The 17,494-nt window shown below is 40.0% G+C and overlaps 1 protein-coding gene across 1 annotated transcript; it reads right to left on the minus strand.

Annotated features, from left to right (window-relative positions):
* Positions 1 to 10,243: 10,243 nt before the first annotated feature.
* Positions 10,244 to 17,493, minus strand: twnk (twinkle mtDNA helicase). The gene is made up of 7 exons (XM_044178389.1): positions 17,340 to 17,493; positions 16,432 to 17,092; positions 14,983 to 15,685; positions 13,899 to 14,139; positions 13,061 to 13,168; positions 12,666 to 12,807; positions 10,244 to 11,837 (listed from the first exon to the last, which is right to left on the minus strand). Exons 2-7 carry the CDS (start codon positions 17,065 to 17,067, stop codon positions 11,493 to 11,495), a joined length of 2,175 nt encoding a protein of 724 aa, XP_044034324.1. The 5' UTR covers positions 17,068 to 17,092; positions 17,340 to 17,493; the 3' UTR covers positions 10,244 to 11,492.
* Position 17,494: the final 1 nt, after the last annotated feature.

A 17,494-nucleotide genomic window follows, 5' to 3' on the forward strand; every position in this document is an offset into this window, starting at 1 on the left:
AATAATTAAAATTCCCTGTTTGCCCTGTCCCACATACTACATAGTACATACTTGCTATTGTATAGTTAACGTTAAATCAGTCACATTCACCATACAGCATAGTCCAGCCATTAAAACATTGCAGGACTACAAAAAAAAGTACAAACATCACTAAGAGTCTACAGCCATGCTAGTGGCACAGTGAGGCTATACATACGCAGTGCTTTGAGCTAAATGCTAACAATTCATGCTAACATGCTCACAATGACAATGCTAACTTGATGTTGTTTTTTTATCAGGTATAATATTTACCATGTTCACCATCTTGGTTTAGTGTGTTAACATGCTAACATTTGCTAATTAGCACTTAACACAAAGTACAGCTGTGGCTGATGGGGATGTCATTAGTTTTGCAGGTATTTGGTCATAAATCAAAGTACTGGACAAATTAAAAATTTGGCCTCTAAGGACCATGAAAGTGTGTACAAAATTCCATGGCAATCCAGTCAACAGTTGTTGAGATATTTCAGTCTGGATCAAGGTCCAGAAAAGGGTAATATAAACAAATAAAACAGATCATGCATATTTCAACATGAACTTAGGGCTAGTATCAATAAAAGGCCTTATTAATATAATGCACACAAAAAACAGAAAATACAAAAGAGAAAAACGTCCTGAAAACATTAGCGTAGCCAAACATGGATTAACGAGATTTCTTTTAAATCTATGCCTACCCAGTATATAAACTTTCTGCATAAAGCAGCAGCAGCTAACAAACTTAGCATACCTCCGTCGAACACAAACACACACACTCCTGCGTGTTTGCCTAGATTGGCTTATTCACTTTGTGTGTATATAGCACATTTCCCAAGTTTTCTTTAATTTTCCATTTGCAAGGAAATTGGATTTACTGAACTGGGTGGCTTTGTGAGGCTTTGTGGGGCTCCAGGAATCAGGCCTGGTGGGAATAGAAGAAAATTGTCCCACACTTATCTGGCCACTAGAGAATTTGAGAAGAGTTGTTACAGTAATTGATAATCGTATGTGGGTTGAATGCAGCGTGTCTGTTGATAATGACTCCCAAATCAAACCTCTGAGTCTGCTCTTCGCCACTCGAGCATGGGGACATTGTGTTCCCGCTGCTCTCTGCTTCTGGCTGGGCCGGGGGGTGCATGCCCAAGATGCCTATCATTGCCCAAAGCAGCCAGCCCATCTGCAATTATGTTGTGTTGGCTGATAATGACCTCCCCCTCTGCGTCCACTGTGGAGCTCATTTTATTCATAAACATGCCAGATGAAGATAATTGGTGAAAAGTAATTGGTCAATGACGCTGCAACTCGTTTCACTCAGAAATGGCTCCTAGATCTCCACTATCTGAGAGTCCATTTCCTGAATGTGAAACTGCAGTGCTTTCCATTATGATACATTAGGCAAGTGCAGAGGAGAGCAGGAAAATACATTTTTAAGGTTTTCCCAGGTGCGCTCTAATGGGATTCATGTACTTACTTGATATTCCCATTTGTGTACTTTGCATTTGATTTACATGATGTACAGTACGTTCTGTGGAGGTCTTTATGCATGGACCTCCACATGTTACTTTCCTTGAATTATTCAACAGCGCTCTTCTCTCGGCATTTTTACTTTACGTGTTTGCGGTTAGAAATTATTAATTCAATCCATTAATTAATTACTTATTGTCAGCAAGATAAAAAAAAGTACCTATTAAATATTACAACTGCAAAGAAGCAAGTAAGCACTCGCACCCAAAATCCCCAGCAGTAAGCCAAATAGAATCTAACTGAAAGCAATACTCAGCAAGAAGGGAAAGAGTTTAACCAAAGCAAATTGAATGACAAGTAGGGGGAACAAGGGGAATGACCTGCTGACACCTGAACCCAAACACACTGCCTGTTTTACCTTGATCTGCTGCTCTCACAGTGTTGGGAGTCCAGGAGAGGAAAAAACAAAACCATGTATCATGTGCTTGGTACTCTCTGACCTGCCTCCAAGGCCAGCGACTCAGTAGTAAATGAAAACATTGTTAAAATATGAACACCAGCAGATTATTAGTATTTACTTAATCAAAACAGACATTGTATGTGGTTGAGTGATACAACTAACAATGTATGAATGAATTCATGTGACTAGTTTAAAGGATAATTCCACTTTATTACAACTGGGGTCCTATTTTAATAGTCTTGACCATCTTTCCTATCAGTTATGATGACATTGTACTCACCAAGTTAATTACTGAGATCTGGAAACACGACAACATCGATACAACAAACTCCAACAGGGCAAGAAAAACAAGCATTTAGATTATCAGACAGGTTGTAAACAGTTTATTAAATGACAAAATACGTAGTTTGTCGATGCCCTTTACAATGACACATACAGTAGAAGCGTTCATCAGCGATCTGATGCCCCTGTCAGCAGGACATTATAATTTGTCCGTGTCTTCTTATACCGTTATAAATCACTGTTGAAAAATAAATAGGTTTTATGATGTGACAGTGCTATGGTTAAGGTTTTGTAGGAAGTCCGATGTTTTGTTGACCCTTCCATCCACCCCAATCTTGTGATGTCACTGAAGCCACTGATGCTGTCATTCTTCTTGGGAGGACAGTCTCTATTTGATATAAATGATGGCCAAAACGTTAAAAAAAAAACCCAAGTTGTAATAAACCATAATTTTACTTTAAAGAGGAGGGTCACAACCATCTACTTTAATTGTGGATGAATGGAAGCTAAGCTAGTAAGCTAGGCTAGAAGCTAAACTAATGAGGCAGCAACAAAGGCCACCCCTCTAACACTAAGATTGTTTCAAAAGAGAAAGGAAGCAAATCTTATATGATATAGACTAAGTACAGAGAGAATAACAGATTAGATATGGAGGGGAGTGAAGATTATTATTATTATTATACAATTTGACATTTATGACAGACCCTTAATTTTTTATCAAAAACAGAGCTGATAAAGAAGATGAACGGTATGATCGGCTCTAATTGAAATGACTGTAAAGTATTGATCACCATCCACAGCTAGATGGATAATATATCTATTAAATTATCATATCTGTGTTGTCTGATGTGTCATTTTAATGCCTCAGCAAAGCTAACAAACAATTATGAAGCTTTGAAATCTGGCATAAAATATGAAATTGCTATCTTAAAAAATTATTTGTCTGTTATGTTTAAAATTGTAAAAGCTCATTCAGAAAAATAACACAGCATGGAAGAGAGAGTACAGGAAATGGCAATGTCTGTGTTTTAATGACAATTCTGATGGACAGCAGCTATAAACTATATTTCCATGGATGCTGCAGAGTCAGTATTGTTATTAAGTCACTCACGTTACAGCATTTGTCCATCGGCTGAATGGTTTTTATGCTTCTCCTAATCAAGGACAAGTCGATTATGAATCATATTTCCATAGGTTTTGTAATAACAAAGCAATCAGTAACAGTCTACACGTGTCTCTTCTTGTCTTCACTAATCTCCAAGAGACAGATGTTGCGCATGAGTGATTTGTGAAGTACTTCTGCAGGTTCAGTTAAAATAGCTTCAAATTTATAATCAGAACATGTCACTTGATATGAATATTAACATTTTTGGCATGGTTCCATGTTGGCTCTGCATGTTTATTTTCTGCAGGAATTCAGCTTCTTTTGTCGTTACTGGCTGGAGCTGCAAGGTGCCAAAGACTCCCTCAGCCATCTAATCTGGGTATCACTGTGCCAATGGAATTTTTTTTGTCATTTTCTGAATAGCGCTCTCACTTTGATTCCCATTATCAAATGTTGTCCTTTTGTAATTGAGGAGCTTAATTAAAATATGCAATCATTTCATGTAGAGTATGAGAGGAATATTCAATAGATCGCCAAAAACTCTTTTCCATCCACATTTGTTGGTCTGTGTTTTTTGCACACTACCAATTCTGAACATTTTCAAAACTGAAAACGGTTTTGATATTATAACATTCAGCATTCATAAGTGACTTAAAGTGCTTGGCTTTATTTTATATATATCTCGATGGAGGATACTGCACTGTTAGATAATCAGCTTAACTGACCATGATTATGCTGATAATACTTCAATTAACTGCTGCACAGGGCGATCACTGGCTCTGGTTTTCTGCGCTCAGGCTTTCATGAAGCAGCCGGTCAGTGTGTGCACACAGTCTGAGAAGATTAGGCAGAGAGGGGCCTCCTTTCAAGGTGGCCATGCAGACGGCTAATTTGAGAGTGAATGGGCATTTTCTTTGGCCTGGCTGTGGAGTATGCCTGGTTGGCTGGGCAAAGCTGTCTCCATCTCCCTTTCTCTGTCTTTCTCGGTCTCAGAGCGAAGAAAGTCTGGTGTGAGGCGCTGGAGCCCTGCCAGGAGCCCCACTTATCCCTGGTGTAATTCTGACCACTTGCTTAAGAGGAATGAAGCCCTCCAATAATTGAAAACAGAGATGGCTGCTCCTCAAAGCCCCATTTAACAGTTTCCTCGACTATTCCCTCCACCTCAGACTCCACTTTCCTGACCACAAACCCACCACTTCTACCACTGTAATTATGCTCTATTGTCACCTCACCTGCCCCTAATTTAACCTCTATGATTTTTCCAGCAACCAGAAAAGCCAGAACTGCAGAGTAAGATGGTGCACCCTCTCTAGTCCCCTCAGGGCTCTTGAACAGCCTCCACACCCATGGTGCCAGGGCAGATTAAGCCCCTAAGCGTTTTCTTTGGCCAGATCTCAGTGTTACATAAGCCCTGGGCACGCTGGTGTCTCTCAAAAGCTTTCCCTGTCGTATTCAAAAGGCAGAACATGGCCAGTCGAGCACACTGAGACGGCAGGTGTTTACAGTACAGCTCTGTCACTGGGGGTGGATGGTCAGCTAAAGTCCCGTTGCTAATGCTGCATGACAGTTCAGCATTTGAGACATGAGCACACGGTATCCTCAGCGTGGCTAGAATGACTGAGGAGAATCAGGAGGGCCAAGTTAACCGGGACCTGCAAGGATGTTGGAACTGGTGTGAGACAGACAACAGCTCAATGTGAGTGCACCCAAAAGCAATACATGCTGGTTGACCTTTAGATGTTTGTAGGTGAACCACGCTACCTGCCACCCACTGAGAGGTAAAGCACTGCAGGTATTCTCAGAGGGGGTCCAGCTCAAGTTCAGTACACTCAGCTGCACCTTTTTTGTGACTCACAAAGCCACTAAATTTATTTATTTTCTTAATCAAGTATGTGTGGCTTTTTAGAGCTTTTTCACTGAAATCAGCCACCTACTGTGGCCAAAAACAACACTATGAGAGCGGTGAGAGTGAAATATAACAGCAAAGAAATTTTCTAAAAAAGAATTCTCTACACAATCTCCAACTTACTTATTTTTTCCGAAGCTTTCAATCACATCTCGTGGCCTTCTTCAGCAGATGAAGTTGTTCAGTTGTCTGGGAGATGGGAGAGTTGTCGAGAGATGAGACCACTTGTTTTCAAGGTCAAAAATGAACCCTTAGCTCAACAAAAATACATAGTTTTGTTTTTTTTAAAAAAGGTAAAACAGCTGGACATTGTAGTTTCTAGTAAACGTTACTCAAACAGGAGTAAATACTGCATTTGTTGGGGACTATTTTTGGCCGCGGATTAATTCACATTTTGTGCTCTAGTGAGTATTTGGGGCAGCAGGATGGATTATGTGGGATTGAGTCAGAATAAACTACAGTGTGCGTGTTCAATGAAGGAACATGTCACCCAGTGCAACAGTGTGGCTCATTGATGTGTTTTTCATAGTTTTTGGACAACAATGGCGCTCTATGGCACTGAGGACGAAGATATGTCAGGCTTTGGCTTTCATAGGATTTGTTGGCAATAAGAAAAATGTAGAATAGCGTTAGCCTATAAGTTTCACATAATGAGCTGAAACACGATCCTTCTCCTGGTCTGGGAGCACAGAGGGGAGGATGTGCACATGGTTATTAATATACACAATGGCAGGCATACTGTCGGGTAATGTGGGTCAAACGTGCAGAGTGCACGTGAGTAGGTGAGGCAGAGTAAACACCCCCACCCCCCACCCGCCCTCTTATGTCCTGACATTAAGGTGGGGCATCTTGAATCAGCTTTGAGTCTGAAACGGCCTCTGGTCTGTCTGCAAGCAACGTGTGTCCTCAGCATGCTCTGGCTGCAAATACACAGAGAAACAAGCCATGCACTTTGTGTTGCTATGATGGGAATGGTGTTGTTTATGAACATTTGTCAGTAGAATCATTGTATTCAATGCAAAGACTGTGCAATGATCCTGGTAGAAATGGGCCCCATTTTCCCACTTTGAAGGAAAAGTTACTGTGCTTGTTTCAAAAGGAGAAATTGTAATGTGAAGTCCCAGTGTACTGATGAACTTGCTCTACATACTCACTGTACCCCTCCATGCACTCAGTGTTCTCCCAGCATGTTCTGTCACACTTTCTATTTTAATGTCACTCTAGGTCAAATAATATTCTCACTCTCTCATTAAACTGCTAAATTTGGGGTTCATCAAACAGAATCAAAACTTAGTACCACAATGTTTGGATAAGTCTCAAAATGCATTTAAGACTCAATGAATTACAGTTAAGACTGACAACTGACACTGTTTTAACTGTTGTTATGCAATTAGCCCCACTGAACTGGATCTCCAAGCATGCTCAAACAAAGCCAAGGATTTGACTTGACTTTGGCTTAAAAGCTGAGCGTGACAGTTCATTTTTGACCTTGGACACAGCAGTTTACAAAACAATCTCAACTCAAGTTCCTCTTTGTGAGTGTTGGCTATTTGGTCCAAGTGTGTTTATCACACAATCAAAGGTACACATTGTTCGCTGCTTACTAAAGAAGAGGATATTGGTGTATTTGTCATTTAAATATGTTGTTTCTCTCCACTGCATTGTAGTGTGCTGTTCAATAAAAGCAGAAGTTCATTATAAAGAACGAATCTGTTTCTTTCCCACACTTCCTGTAAGCCACTAGTAAGTGCAGGCATAAACATGCATTAAAAAATGGTTTGACATTTTGGTATGTTCAATATGTTTATTCGCTTTTTTATTGAGAGTGTGATGAGAAGATCAATATGATAAATAATAATAATAATAAATATGAAGAATATGAAGCTACAGCCAGCAGCCAGTTAGCTTAGCTTAGCACAAAGACTGGAAGCAGGGAGAAACAGCTAGCTTGTCACCGGGAAGTCAGTGCATCCATTCAAGAAATGGTCCGGCACATAACCACCCGTAAAACCACAACTTTGTTTTTTGTACAAATCAAACAAACAAGATATAACATGTTAATTAGTGACATTAGACATCAGACAAATTTTGTTACCTTTGAACAGAGCCAGGCTAGCTGTTTCCAGTTTTTAAGCTAAGCTAAGTTAACCAGTTGCTGGATGTAGCTTCATATTTACCGTACAGACATGAGAGTGGTATCGATCTCCTTATATAACATCTATCTCGGCAAGAAAGCAAATTAGCACATTTCCCAGAATGTCAAACTATTCTTTTAAATTTAGAATAAAGATAAGATAAAGAACAAAGATGCTTTTTACTGCAGCTTCATTGTTGCTGATTTCCTCCAAAATACTGTAAAATGCTGAGCTGTTCTTGCTTTAATCAATACAATACTGTCTAGTCAACATGTTCAGGTGGAAACCTACTATCATAACCAATTTCAGCTGAAAATACTCTGAATATGATCCCATCTTGGACGTTGAGTAAAATCCCTTTGCAGCGCCAAAGCCCCCCAGCTGATTAACTCTGATTGAAGGTCCTGAAATTACCTCCAGACTTGGTCAAATAGTTGGCTTAATGAAGGGCAGCTAATGGAGCGGAGAGCTATGCATGCATGTCATGTATCCATGCGGCTGATCATCAGCAGCGCCAGGGGCAGCTGGGGCCTCGAGTTTATTTTTCGCTGACTGTTATAATGCCTGGATTTTTCTTGTTTGTGGAATCAGTTTATGGAGTAGATGTATTTCTAATACTCTTCATTATGACATCTGATCATGATGTTTTCACTGGATTTTAGGTCAAATACTTCATCAGAGAAAGGGTTTATCTGCAGCTGAAACATCTTTTCTTGGCCTCATTTGATTCAGATCCTCTCATATCCTATAGCGTTTTAATGCAGTGGAATTCTTTTGGTCTCTGCCCAATTTGTTTCCTTCATGATTAAGAGCTGCGTAACTCAAGTTGTTTCATCTCCTCCCCTCTCCAGATGGCAGCTATTTGAATAGGCATGCAAAGCTCTGATCAGCACAGGCCATTCAAAACAAAGAGAACAATCAGTTGTACTCTGACATAAACAGCGATTTCAGTATTTAACCAAATTATGTTATATATTTTCACCACCTGTTTACTCTGTGAAAAGAAATAGAAAACTTCAGCTGATATCTTTGAAAGCTTACTTGGATGAAGCTCAGTAATGCTATAAAGTATGACTGACAGCTACAGAGTGTAAATTATTTGAGAAAGTTCTGTGCAGCCGTGCATGCATGTGCATCTGCATGCATTTGTGTCAAACTCATTTGTTCCAATTTTTGTGTGTTTTTCCCTCTTTTGAGGAGCTGGCAGGCGACAGAGCCGCCATCATCTGGGTGCAGCAATGCCTCAAAACACAAAGAGCCCCATTCAGAGGTTTCAGCAGCCATATCCCACACCCACACAGTCAAGGGGACACCCAGACCCATCCAGCACACAGCCTGGAGTCATTATGGAGAGCAGTGTGTACTTGCGCAGCAGTAAAACATTCACAGGAAAACATTTAGCATTAAACGAAGGCTTGGAGGAGAAGAATAAGAGCAAAAGGATAGAACAAAAACCTGGAGATCACCATATCTGTCCAGGAACTGTCTCCCTCCTGCCATCTCATCTACAGTGATTTGTATGTTCATCAAATATACACAGGAATTATTCCCACAGCTTACAACAATATTTTACAGTTTCAGCTATCCGAGGAGCTCAGGGGTCCACATACCATGTGTAAAGTGAGTCTGGTGCCAGGAGCTTCCCTGGACTCGTGTGTCAGAGATGGAGCCAGAAAAGATCTCAGAGGCAGACAGAGAGGCCCCAGTCCCTGTGAACTCTAGACAGAGGCAAACGATGGCGGAACAATATTAAAGGGGAAGCAATTTTACACATCAAAGTCTGCTTACAGGTCTTGGGGAGTACTACTGCATACGTGAAAAGTTGTGTAAAGTCTTTTTTGGCTGCGTGAAGTCTGATAAAATTCCTCAAGTGATGTCACTTGAGTCAGCATCGGATAGGTCTGAAGACTGCAAGTTTGAAAATGAAAAAGAATCTGGTGGTTGTGGAGTTAGAACGAAATGAGCTTACCAAACCTCTGTAGCCCGCTCCTCATCTCTGCTTGAGGCTAGAAGCTTGAGGCTACATTAGCCGCTACTAGCATAACACACCCAAATCTCCAACTCAGCTGTTGGTGGAATAAAAATATGATGTCTGGTTCTGCCGCATCGATTTTGATATTTTGTTTAAAACTGTCCATCACAAGTCAATGTTATTATATATACATATACATACGTGTGTGACTGTGTGTGTATATATATATAGCTTGAGGGTTCTGTGCAGTATCTTTGCTGTTCCTAGTACTGCACTCTTCTGGACCGAGATGTCTGGTGTTCTTCCAGGTATTTCTGTAGTTTCTCATGTTCCTTTTTCCTGATGTTGCGATCACTTGGTATTGCCACGTCAACCACAACGGCTTTCCCGTATGTGTATATATATATATATATATATACACACACAGTATGTCGCAAATTAAAAAGATAGGTATAGGTATAGATAAGATATAGGTGTGTGTGTGACGGTCATCTTTGGTTGATGTTTCATGCCTCTTGCTATGGGCTTGTTTCTGGTCCAAGAGTGTCTTAATGAAATTCCCAAAGTGCAAAGATCCTTCATTTTTTAATGAGTGTGACTCCCAGGGTGAGAACAATTTACTCTGTGGATGCCAAGGTTGAAAATCATCAAAGGCCCTGATATCAAACACACAGGCACTTTCATATTCCCACACTGAACCGTTCCCTTTAATATCATAAATCTGAAATTTATTTGGCTTCGCAGTGACTGCGATGAAATACGGCACTTCAACCATCAATACATCCTGCAGCAGCCTTTGCAGACTCTCTCGCTTCTGAAAGCTGCTGAGTCTACATGTCACCCCACACCAGTTCAGGCAAGGCAGGGCAACTGACTTGACCCATGAAATATTCATATGACGATGTTTTGAAACACTTTTGCATTTATTAAAAGTCACTTTAAGTCTAAATAATGGATTGTGTAATTTGACACTGGAGATGGCTCAGTCTGACATTAAAAAGAAAGCATTGGCAGGTGCATGAAAACTTATAGAAAGGTGTCCCTTTTTAACATGATGTGTAATCTGACACCACTTAATTATCAGAGTTAAAAGACGGTAACACTCACAGCAGGAGGGCAAAAGGAGGCCAAAGATCTCTGATCTTACAAATCACCAATCTAACTGAAAGATTTATATAGGAAACAATCACACTGGACGACTACAGTGTTTGTAGTGTTAGCGAACAGTGCAGAATTAACCATTTTCTTAGTAATATGCATGATTGTGTACTGTCACGCTTGGAGTTACTTATAATCACAGACATCTGGGGCAAATTGCTTCAGCAATGTAAAAACAGTCACTGCTGAAGCCTAAAGACAAAGACAAATCAAATACACATTTTGCAGTGCGCCAGTGATATTTTCTGTGGAGGTTTATTCTCATTAGATTCTATCTGTAGTGAACTTAACTGTCATCTATGAAGCACACACTGCCTCCTGTTGACCAGAGATGAAAACACAAACAAAAAGCTGCACTACGAGCATTGTTTTTTTTAAAAAGCAGCTCACTGAATAAATCATCATTGTACAAAACGTCAGTAGAGTGCACACTATGGTGGTGTGCAAGTGCTTGTGTCATCCAAGCAGACAGTGTGATAATGTAAACAGTAGTTTTTGGTGTCCCAGTTTTTTTTTTTTTTTTTAAATCAAAGAACACTTTTAACGGAGAATTCAGTCTTAATATACAGTAGTGCCTGCAGAGAAAAGCTTTACAAACTGTGCAGAAGATTAACATGTACTAACACTTTACCATCATTATTTCACATTCTGGTTTAAACATCCATTCTTTGTTCCATAATGACATAAATGTTTAGTAACCTCAAATTTTCCTGGATGATTAACTATACGTTTCATTGTGAATTACAATTAGAGCTTTTATTTCATATATTCTAGAATATATATATTCGTTTGTGTTGCTCCAACATACTTGTGTTCAGCTCAGTTGAACCCTATGTTATGGACATAAAACTGTCTAACGTTATCTTTTGTATATCTCTGGATCAGCTTTTCTTCCTCTGTTTCTAACGGTCAAATATAACTGAAGAAGTGGTAAAACTGACCCACAATCAACAGAGAACATTATCCATGCTGCCTATGATTTCCATTCATTATTATTACTTCTGCATGCTTTCATTTCCAGTTGCAGGATTCTTAATAGTTCGTGGAGTCTTTGTTGTTTTGGCCGCTTTCTCTTTTTTAACCTCTTCCTTCTTCACCGCCACCTCGACCTCCTCGACCTCCTCGACCGCTTCGTTTTCTGGCTTGGTGGTGACCTTCCTCAGCTTGTGCTTGCCCTTGACGGGAGCAGAGAAAGTGAGCGACGACTTGATGAAATCCAGGGGGAAGATGCCGACGTCTCCGTCAAAACGGTTCTTGGTCACCTGCAGGGACCTACGACCGGGACACGTCACCAGCTTCTTCTCCTGCAGAATGAGGACGTTGTCGGCTTCTTGGCTGGCCTGGAAGGGTTTAAAGGTCAAGATGTGTCTTAGTTATATCGAGTAACTCCAGCTGTGTAAAGACGGTCAGGACATATGTATTTTCATGATAACGTCAAGTCAATGAATGCGTTTATTTGTTTATTAAGATCCACTACTCTTGGCCTAAAGAAACACATGATGAGCAAATTAATACAATGAAGGCCAAAATTAAAAACACAGAAAAAAGGGTAAAAGGCTGTAAAACAAAAGTATATGCACCAAGTAATAAAATAATGGCAATGAATTATATTTTGACAGCCCAGGTTTAGTCAGGTTATGTGCAGCGGTGTGAAATGTAATTCCTGAAACAGTATGGTATGAGAAGAACGTCATATTATCTTATTTAATTCTCAGCTTTTTTGTGCCTTGCCTTTACACTATACAACCTATTATTTATTTTTATTTGATACATCATAACAAATTGCACATTTTATCTTATTTTTGCTCATTTTTGCTCATTAATTATTTTTTTGTTCCGCTCTCTCTCCTTGTCCTCTTTAAAAGATGAAGTGTACTAAATTGTAAATAAAATTGTTTAAAAGTAAAATTCTGACACTGATTTTATTCAAATATATTCATGAACTACGGTTCTCACTAAAACATGGTAAAAGAAAAAAGAGTTGAAAATGGAATCTGTCACTGTTTCTTACTGTTTCTTTTACCATGTTTTAGTGAGAACCGTGTAGTTCATGAATATATTTGAATAAAATCAGTGTCAGAATTTTACTTTTTACTGTTTCCCTTTCAGGTTAATCAAACTGAAAATTACCCAATAAAACAGAAGGATAAGACATTCCTCTGTCTTACCTTTGCTGAACCAAAGATGGATGCTGTTTGCAGTTCTCGGTCATCCTCCTCTTTCCTGGGGTGAATGATCAGAGTGACATGGCAGCTGCTGTTGGTGGCAAACTTCCTGAATGCTCCGATAATGTGGTCCTGGACTGCAAACCTGGAGCACATGAAATATCATTTATTTCCATATTTGTCATGACAAATGTGATGAAACTGATGACAAATAAAAAACACAAATAACTGTTCCAAAACTACATTCAGATTTCATTGTTAACATTATAACAAACCACACAGCCCAACATGGAGTAAACCAACCCAATAAAGTTGCATTTGGAATCAGCTTTATTTAAACTGACACAGATACAGGATAGAAATTGTTTATCTTCCTATTTGTCATAACTCTTACTCACTTGTCTACTGAGAGGTTTTCCTGCCCCATCATGAACTGCAGGTTGTCAATAACGACGTGGTTGATATCATATAGGTAGACAGCATGTTGCATAGTGTCCAGAACTGTCCTATAGAAAAGTTGGAGAAGGGTCAGACCAAAATGATTCATATAAAAATGCTGCTTTTATATCATGTAAAATCTGTATTACACTGCAGGTGAGTAAACAAATGAAGCTCACACTTCACAAACTTACATACTTTCCACCTGCCATGGTTATAATAAAGCCTCCAAGTATTTCAGACAAGTACTTCAGCTATAGGGCTGCAACTAACCATTATTATGTAATTGTTTGGTCAATAAAATGTCAGAAAAGAGTGAAAAATGCTCATCACATTTCACTGAAGGTGACATCTTCAAATATCTTGGGTTTTTTTTCCAACAAACAATCCAAAACGCAAAGATATTCAAGTTATAATGATTTAAAACAGAGAGAAGCAGGAAATCCTCGCATTGGAGAAGCTGGAACCAGAGAATGTTTGGCTTTTCACTTTAAAAAATGGCTTAATAGATTATCACAATAGTTGCCAGTTAATTTTCTGTTGATAAACACATCGACTAATCAACTAATCATTGCAGCTCTCTTCAGCTTAAATTTGGTTCAATATCAAAGAATTTGAAGCAATCGCCGGCTTATTCTTACAGCTACTGTTGAAGTAATGCAGTTGTATTACTTGTTGATCTGTTCTTGCCTGACACTGACTGAAAATGAGCAATTACATTATGCCGACTGGGATTAAAAAGAAAGAAGGCTGTATCCATGCAACTAGCTGGATTCCTGAAACACTGATAAGATTTACTTGATGTTTTGCTGTCCGTGGAACGTCATAAAGTAGAGTGGCAGCTCTTCAAACTTGTCTGCCCAGAAGTCGTACTGCTCCAGGTTTTCCTCGAGCCTCTGCATGGCAAACTGTGTCAACATGATCTTAGCCAGACGCACGTTGTTGATCTCAAAGCTGCCCCATAATGTGTTGACGCCCTGCATGCAAAGGTCCAGGGCAACCTCACTGATAAAGGTGGTCTTCCCACTGCCAGTAGGACCTGGTAAACAAAGAAACATACATTATAAGATAAACTACAGATGTTTGATTATAACCTGTGCAGAGTGGAGAAGAGATAATGACATGCACCAGTGTTTACACCTCATATTCGAACTCGTCATGTCCAAAAGATGTGGCACTCAGCCCAGCCTTCCTGCCCTGAATATATTCTTTTTCAGGATAATTTGATCAAAAATAAACCTTGGCCTGCCATGTGTGTATATACAAAGAGGGTAGCTCCAACACCTAAATTTAAAACACAGTATTGGAACCTGCTATTACTTACAAACTGATTGATAATAACAATATGTAGTTTTTAAAGCTGCATTGATTTATTTTTTGGCCACTCGGGGGCATTGAAACAAGCTGAAAACACAAAATTGACTTTTTATCACCTAATTATTACATTTTTTTCACAATCTAGTCACCAACTTAGTCTCTCTGCTGTTTGGTAATGGGCAGGTACTGTACAGATAGTGTTTATCAGAGCCTTTTTGCTGAAAACTGCTACCTGCTGTGGAGTTTGTGGGACAGAAAATCAAAACAATGAGCTAAAAGATGCTAAAACGAGAGCAACTGCAGAGTTGGGTGATAATTCTCTGTACACTACGTACGACACCTTTCACATTACACAGTCATTTGATCCATTATTAATATAAAATATTGATTAATGCAGCTTTAATGTTTTATGATGCTATAAAAGATGCTATAAAAACAGGTACGAACCAGGACTATATATTTAATTATGATTACTTGAGAAACACATAAAATGCTTTTTTTTTTTTTTTTTTAAACAAAAAAAGAAATTACTGATTGGGCCTTTAAACATCATGTTTCCTTATACCTGTGAAAACAGTCAGCTCCCCCTTGCGGTGTCCCTTCAGGATCCTGTTGAGCTCCAGAAACCTCGTCCACTTCACTCCAGCCACCTGCTCTGTGTTCACCAGCTCCCCGAACACGTCCTCTCTGAGCTGCTTGAAGGACACTATGGACTTATGGGCCGCTGGGATGGAGGATTTGATGATGTGGCTGAAGTTCTTCCCCTGGGCCAGTGCCTCCACGGGACATGGCCGGTACTCCCCGGGCCGCACCAGCGAGCAGCGCCTCAGACCTAGCTTGCGTGAAAAGATCTTTGACGCCTCCCAGGAGCGAATATCGCCTCCCAGCCACAGCGTCACACGCTTGAACTGTTCCAGGTAAGGCAGCAGGATCGGTGGCAGGCAGCTGACCCCACGTGGAAGAGCAACACTGGGGAGTCCTGTGGCCTGGCTCACAGCCAGAGTGTCCAGCTCATGTCCAGTCAGCACCACCTCCGAATCCATACGGGCCACCAGGGGGAGGCCAAACAGGTTGTAGTAAGAATTACACTTTGGGACTGTAGCTTCATTATAAGTAACTTTCTCAGTGTCGGTGCTTTGGGCGGAGAGAAGCTTCACCCCCTTTAAGGAGGCGTCGGGTCCACCAAACCAGGGGAAAACCAAACTCTTGGTAGGCTTGAAGAGCCTCACGCCAAACTTCTTGAGGGTTGCATTAGAGACCTTTGTGATCTGAAACAAAACATTGATAAACTGTATCATTCTGTGAAGAAAATAATCTTCAGATGTTACAATATGTTCACTACATTTTTTCTGGTTATTGTACCTTTTTCATTTACCTGGCATTTTTTAAACTTTCAAATCTCTGTTATGTTTGAACTTGTTTTTGATAATCATGCCAAGGCCTCCTAGCAACTGAAAACAAATCTAAAATATTACAATTAAAATTTTTAACCATATGTTAGTATGTTTTATTGTATTGTTCTGTTCATATTATTTTGTCAAAACATCTTCCTTGTCACCTCAGCTTCTAGCCTTTGATTGTCTTAACTAGTGTTTTTCTTTGTTTTTCATCGTCTTGTTTATTTATTGGGACTACTGCATTTTATTCTATTCAGACCTTTGCAGAATTTAGTTTTGAAAAGTTCTTTATGCAATAAGTTAAGTTTTATATTATTACTCACACTTTTAATGACATGTATTTACAACAGTTACAGATGCAAAATCATTAATAAGAATGAAAAATTATCTGCAAATTAAAAATGGATAATATATTCATTAAATAAATGTAAATGGGGCTTGTTTGCCTCTTACACCTTTATCTTCTTAATATATCTGATTTCATTGATGACTGTAAGCTTATTATGAATAGCTATATATGGATTTACTTCCCCTGCTTTTCAATGATTCAGTGTTGATTATTCAAACCCTAACAAATGTAAGGATAAAAACACACACCAGCACAGACTCAACAATACCTGGAACATGGTTTTAATCAACTGAGCCTCGTCCTCAGGGACGTCACTGAAGGGAACAGAGCTAGACCAGATCCTCTGCACCTCCCTCAGCTCTCTCTCCCTCTCCTCCTGCTCCTCCACACTCTCTGGATATCCCAGCAGCACATTAGGGCTGAGGACGTCCTGCCCCTCCTTCTGCATCACCTCCAGACAGTCCTGGAGATCCTCCCAGCTCCCTTCCACCAGCGTGTCTTTACACAGAAACTGTCCAGTGGTTTTGTCGATGAACAAGGAGAAGCTGTCCTTCCTGGCAGACGAATCGACAAAGATGCTCGGGATGTGGAGGCAGCTGTAGCCATCGTGGAAGGGAATGTCTTTGGAGCGCAGATACTGTTTGATGTCTGTGACTGTGATGGGGCTCACAGGAAACTCTACAGTAGACTTAGCATCCTTTTTATAAGCCCTGGTCCCACTGTGTGCCAGGAAGTAGCCTTTACCCCGAAGCTCTAAACCACATGGAGTCTCAGGAGGCCTGTGGAGGAGCCTCTGAGTGAGAAGTCTCACACAGAGGGGTGAAAAGTGTCTTTGGTGGAGAAGCCTCGGGGCTGCCACCTGCAAGAGACAGGTGGTGCCCTTCAGGAGCAAGCTCCTCCACATGAGTTATCTGGTTAGGACATTGAACCTGCAACAGACATAAAAATAGGAAGAAACGTCAGCTTAATAAAAGTAACAGCAAAGTCACAAAGGTATGTCTTGGGTGACCTATGCTAACGTTAGTCAAAGACAGGACAGACAGTGAGGCAGAAAATCGTTATTTTTTATTAAACGGACGTTTAACGGACAAGGAAATTAGCCTGAATATGTGTGAAAGCCTTAACTAAAAACAAATAAGGTTTAATAAACGAAAAACCACACACAATCACACTTACTGGCTCTGTAGTGTGCCCTTATTTTTCTCCATGCTCCTCTTACTCGCCCGGGCTTTATGGTACGTTTTCAAAACAAGTTCGTGTGAAACATACGGTGAAAGGTACCGAACTACGTGCGTTTGTGCTACATTTTAATTTTATATTTTTAAAACACT

Source organism: Siniperca chuatsi, linkage group LG20 (genome assembly GCF_020085105.1).
Source record: "Siniperca chuatsi isolate FFG_IHB_CAS linkage group LG20, ASM2008510v1, whole genome shotgun sequence".
NCBI classification, from domain to species: Eukaryota; Metazoa; Chordata; class Actinopteri; order Centrarchiformes; family Sinipercidae; genus Siniperca; species Siniperca chuatsi.

Bases quoted from the DNA above. Each gene is read 5' to 3' on its own strand.
- twnk (XM_044178389.1), bottom strand. From the start codon at position 17,067: ATGTGGAGGAGCTTGCTCCTGAAGGGCACCACCTGTCTCTTGCAGGTG. The intron at 15,686-16,431 runs GTATTGTTGAGT...GTTTTGTTTCAG, and splicing joins TGATTAAAACCATGTTCCAG to ATCACAAAGGTCTCTAATGC. The intron at 13,169-13,898 runs GTAAATCTTATC...ACTTTTCTATAG, and splicing joins CACGGACAGCAAAACATCAA to GACAGTTCTGGACACTATGC.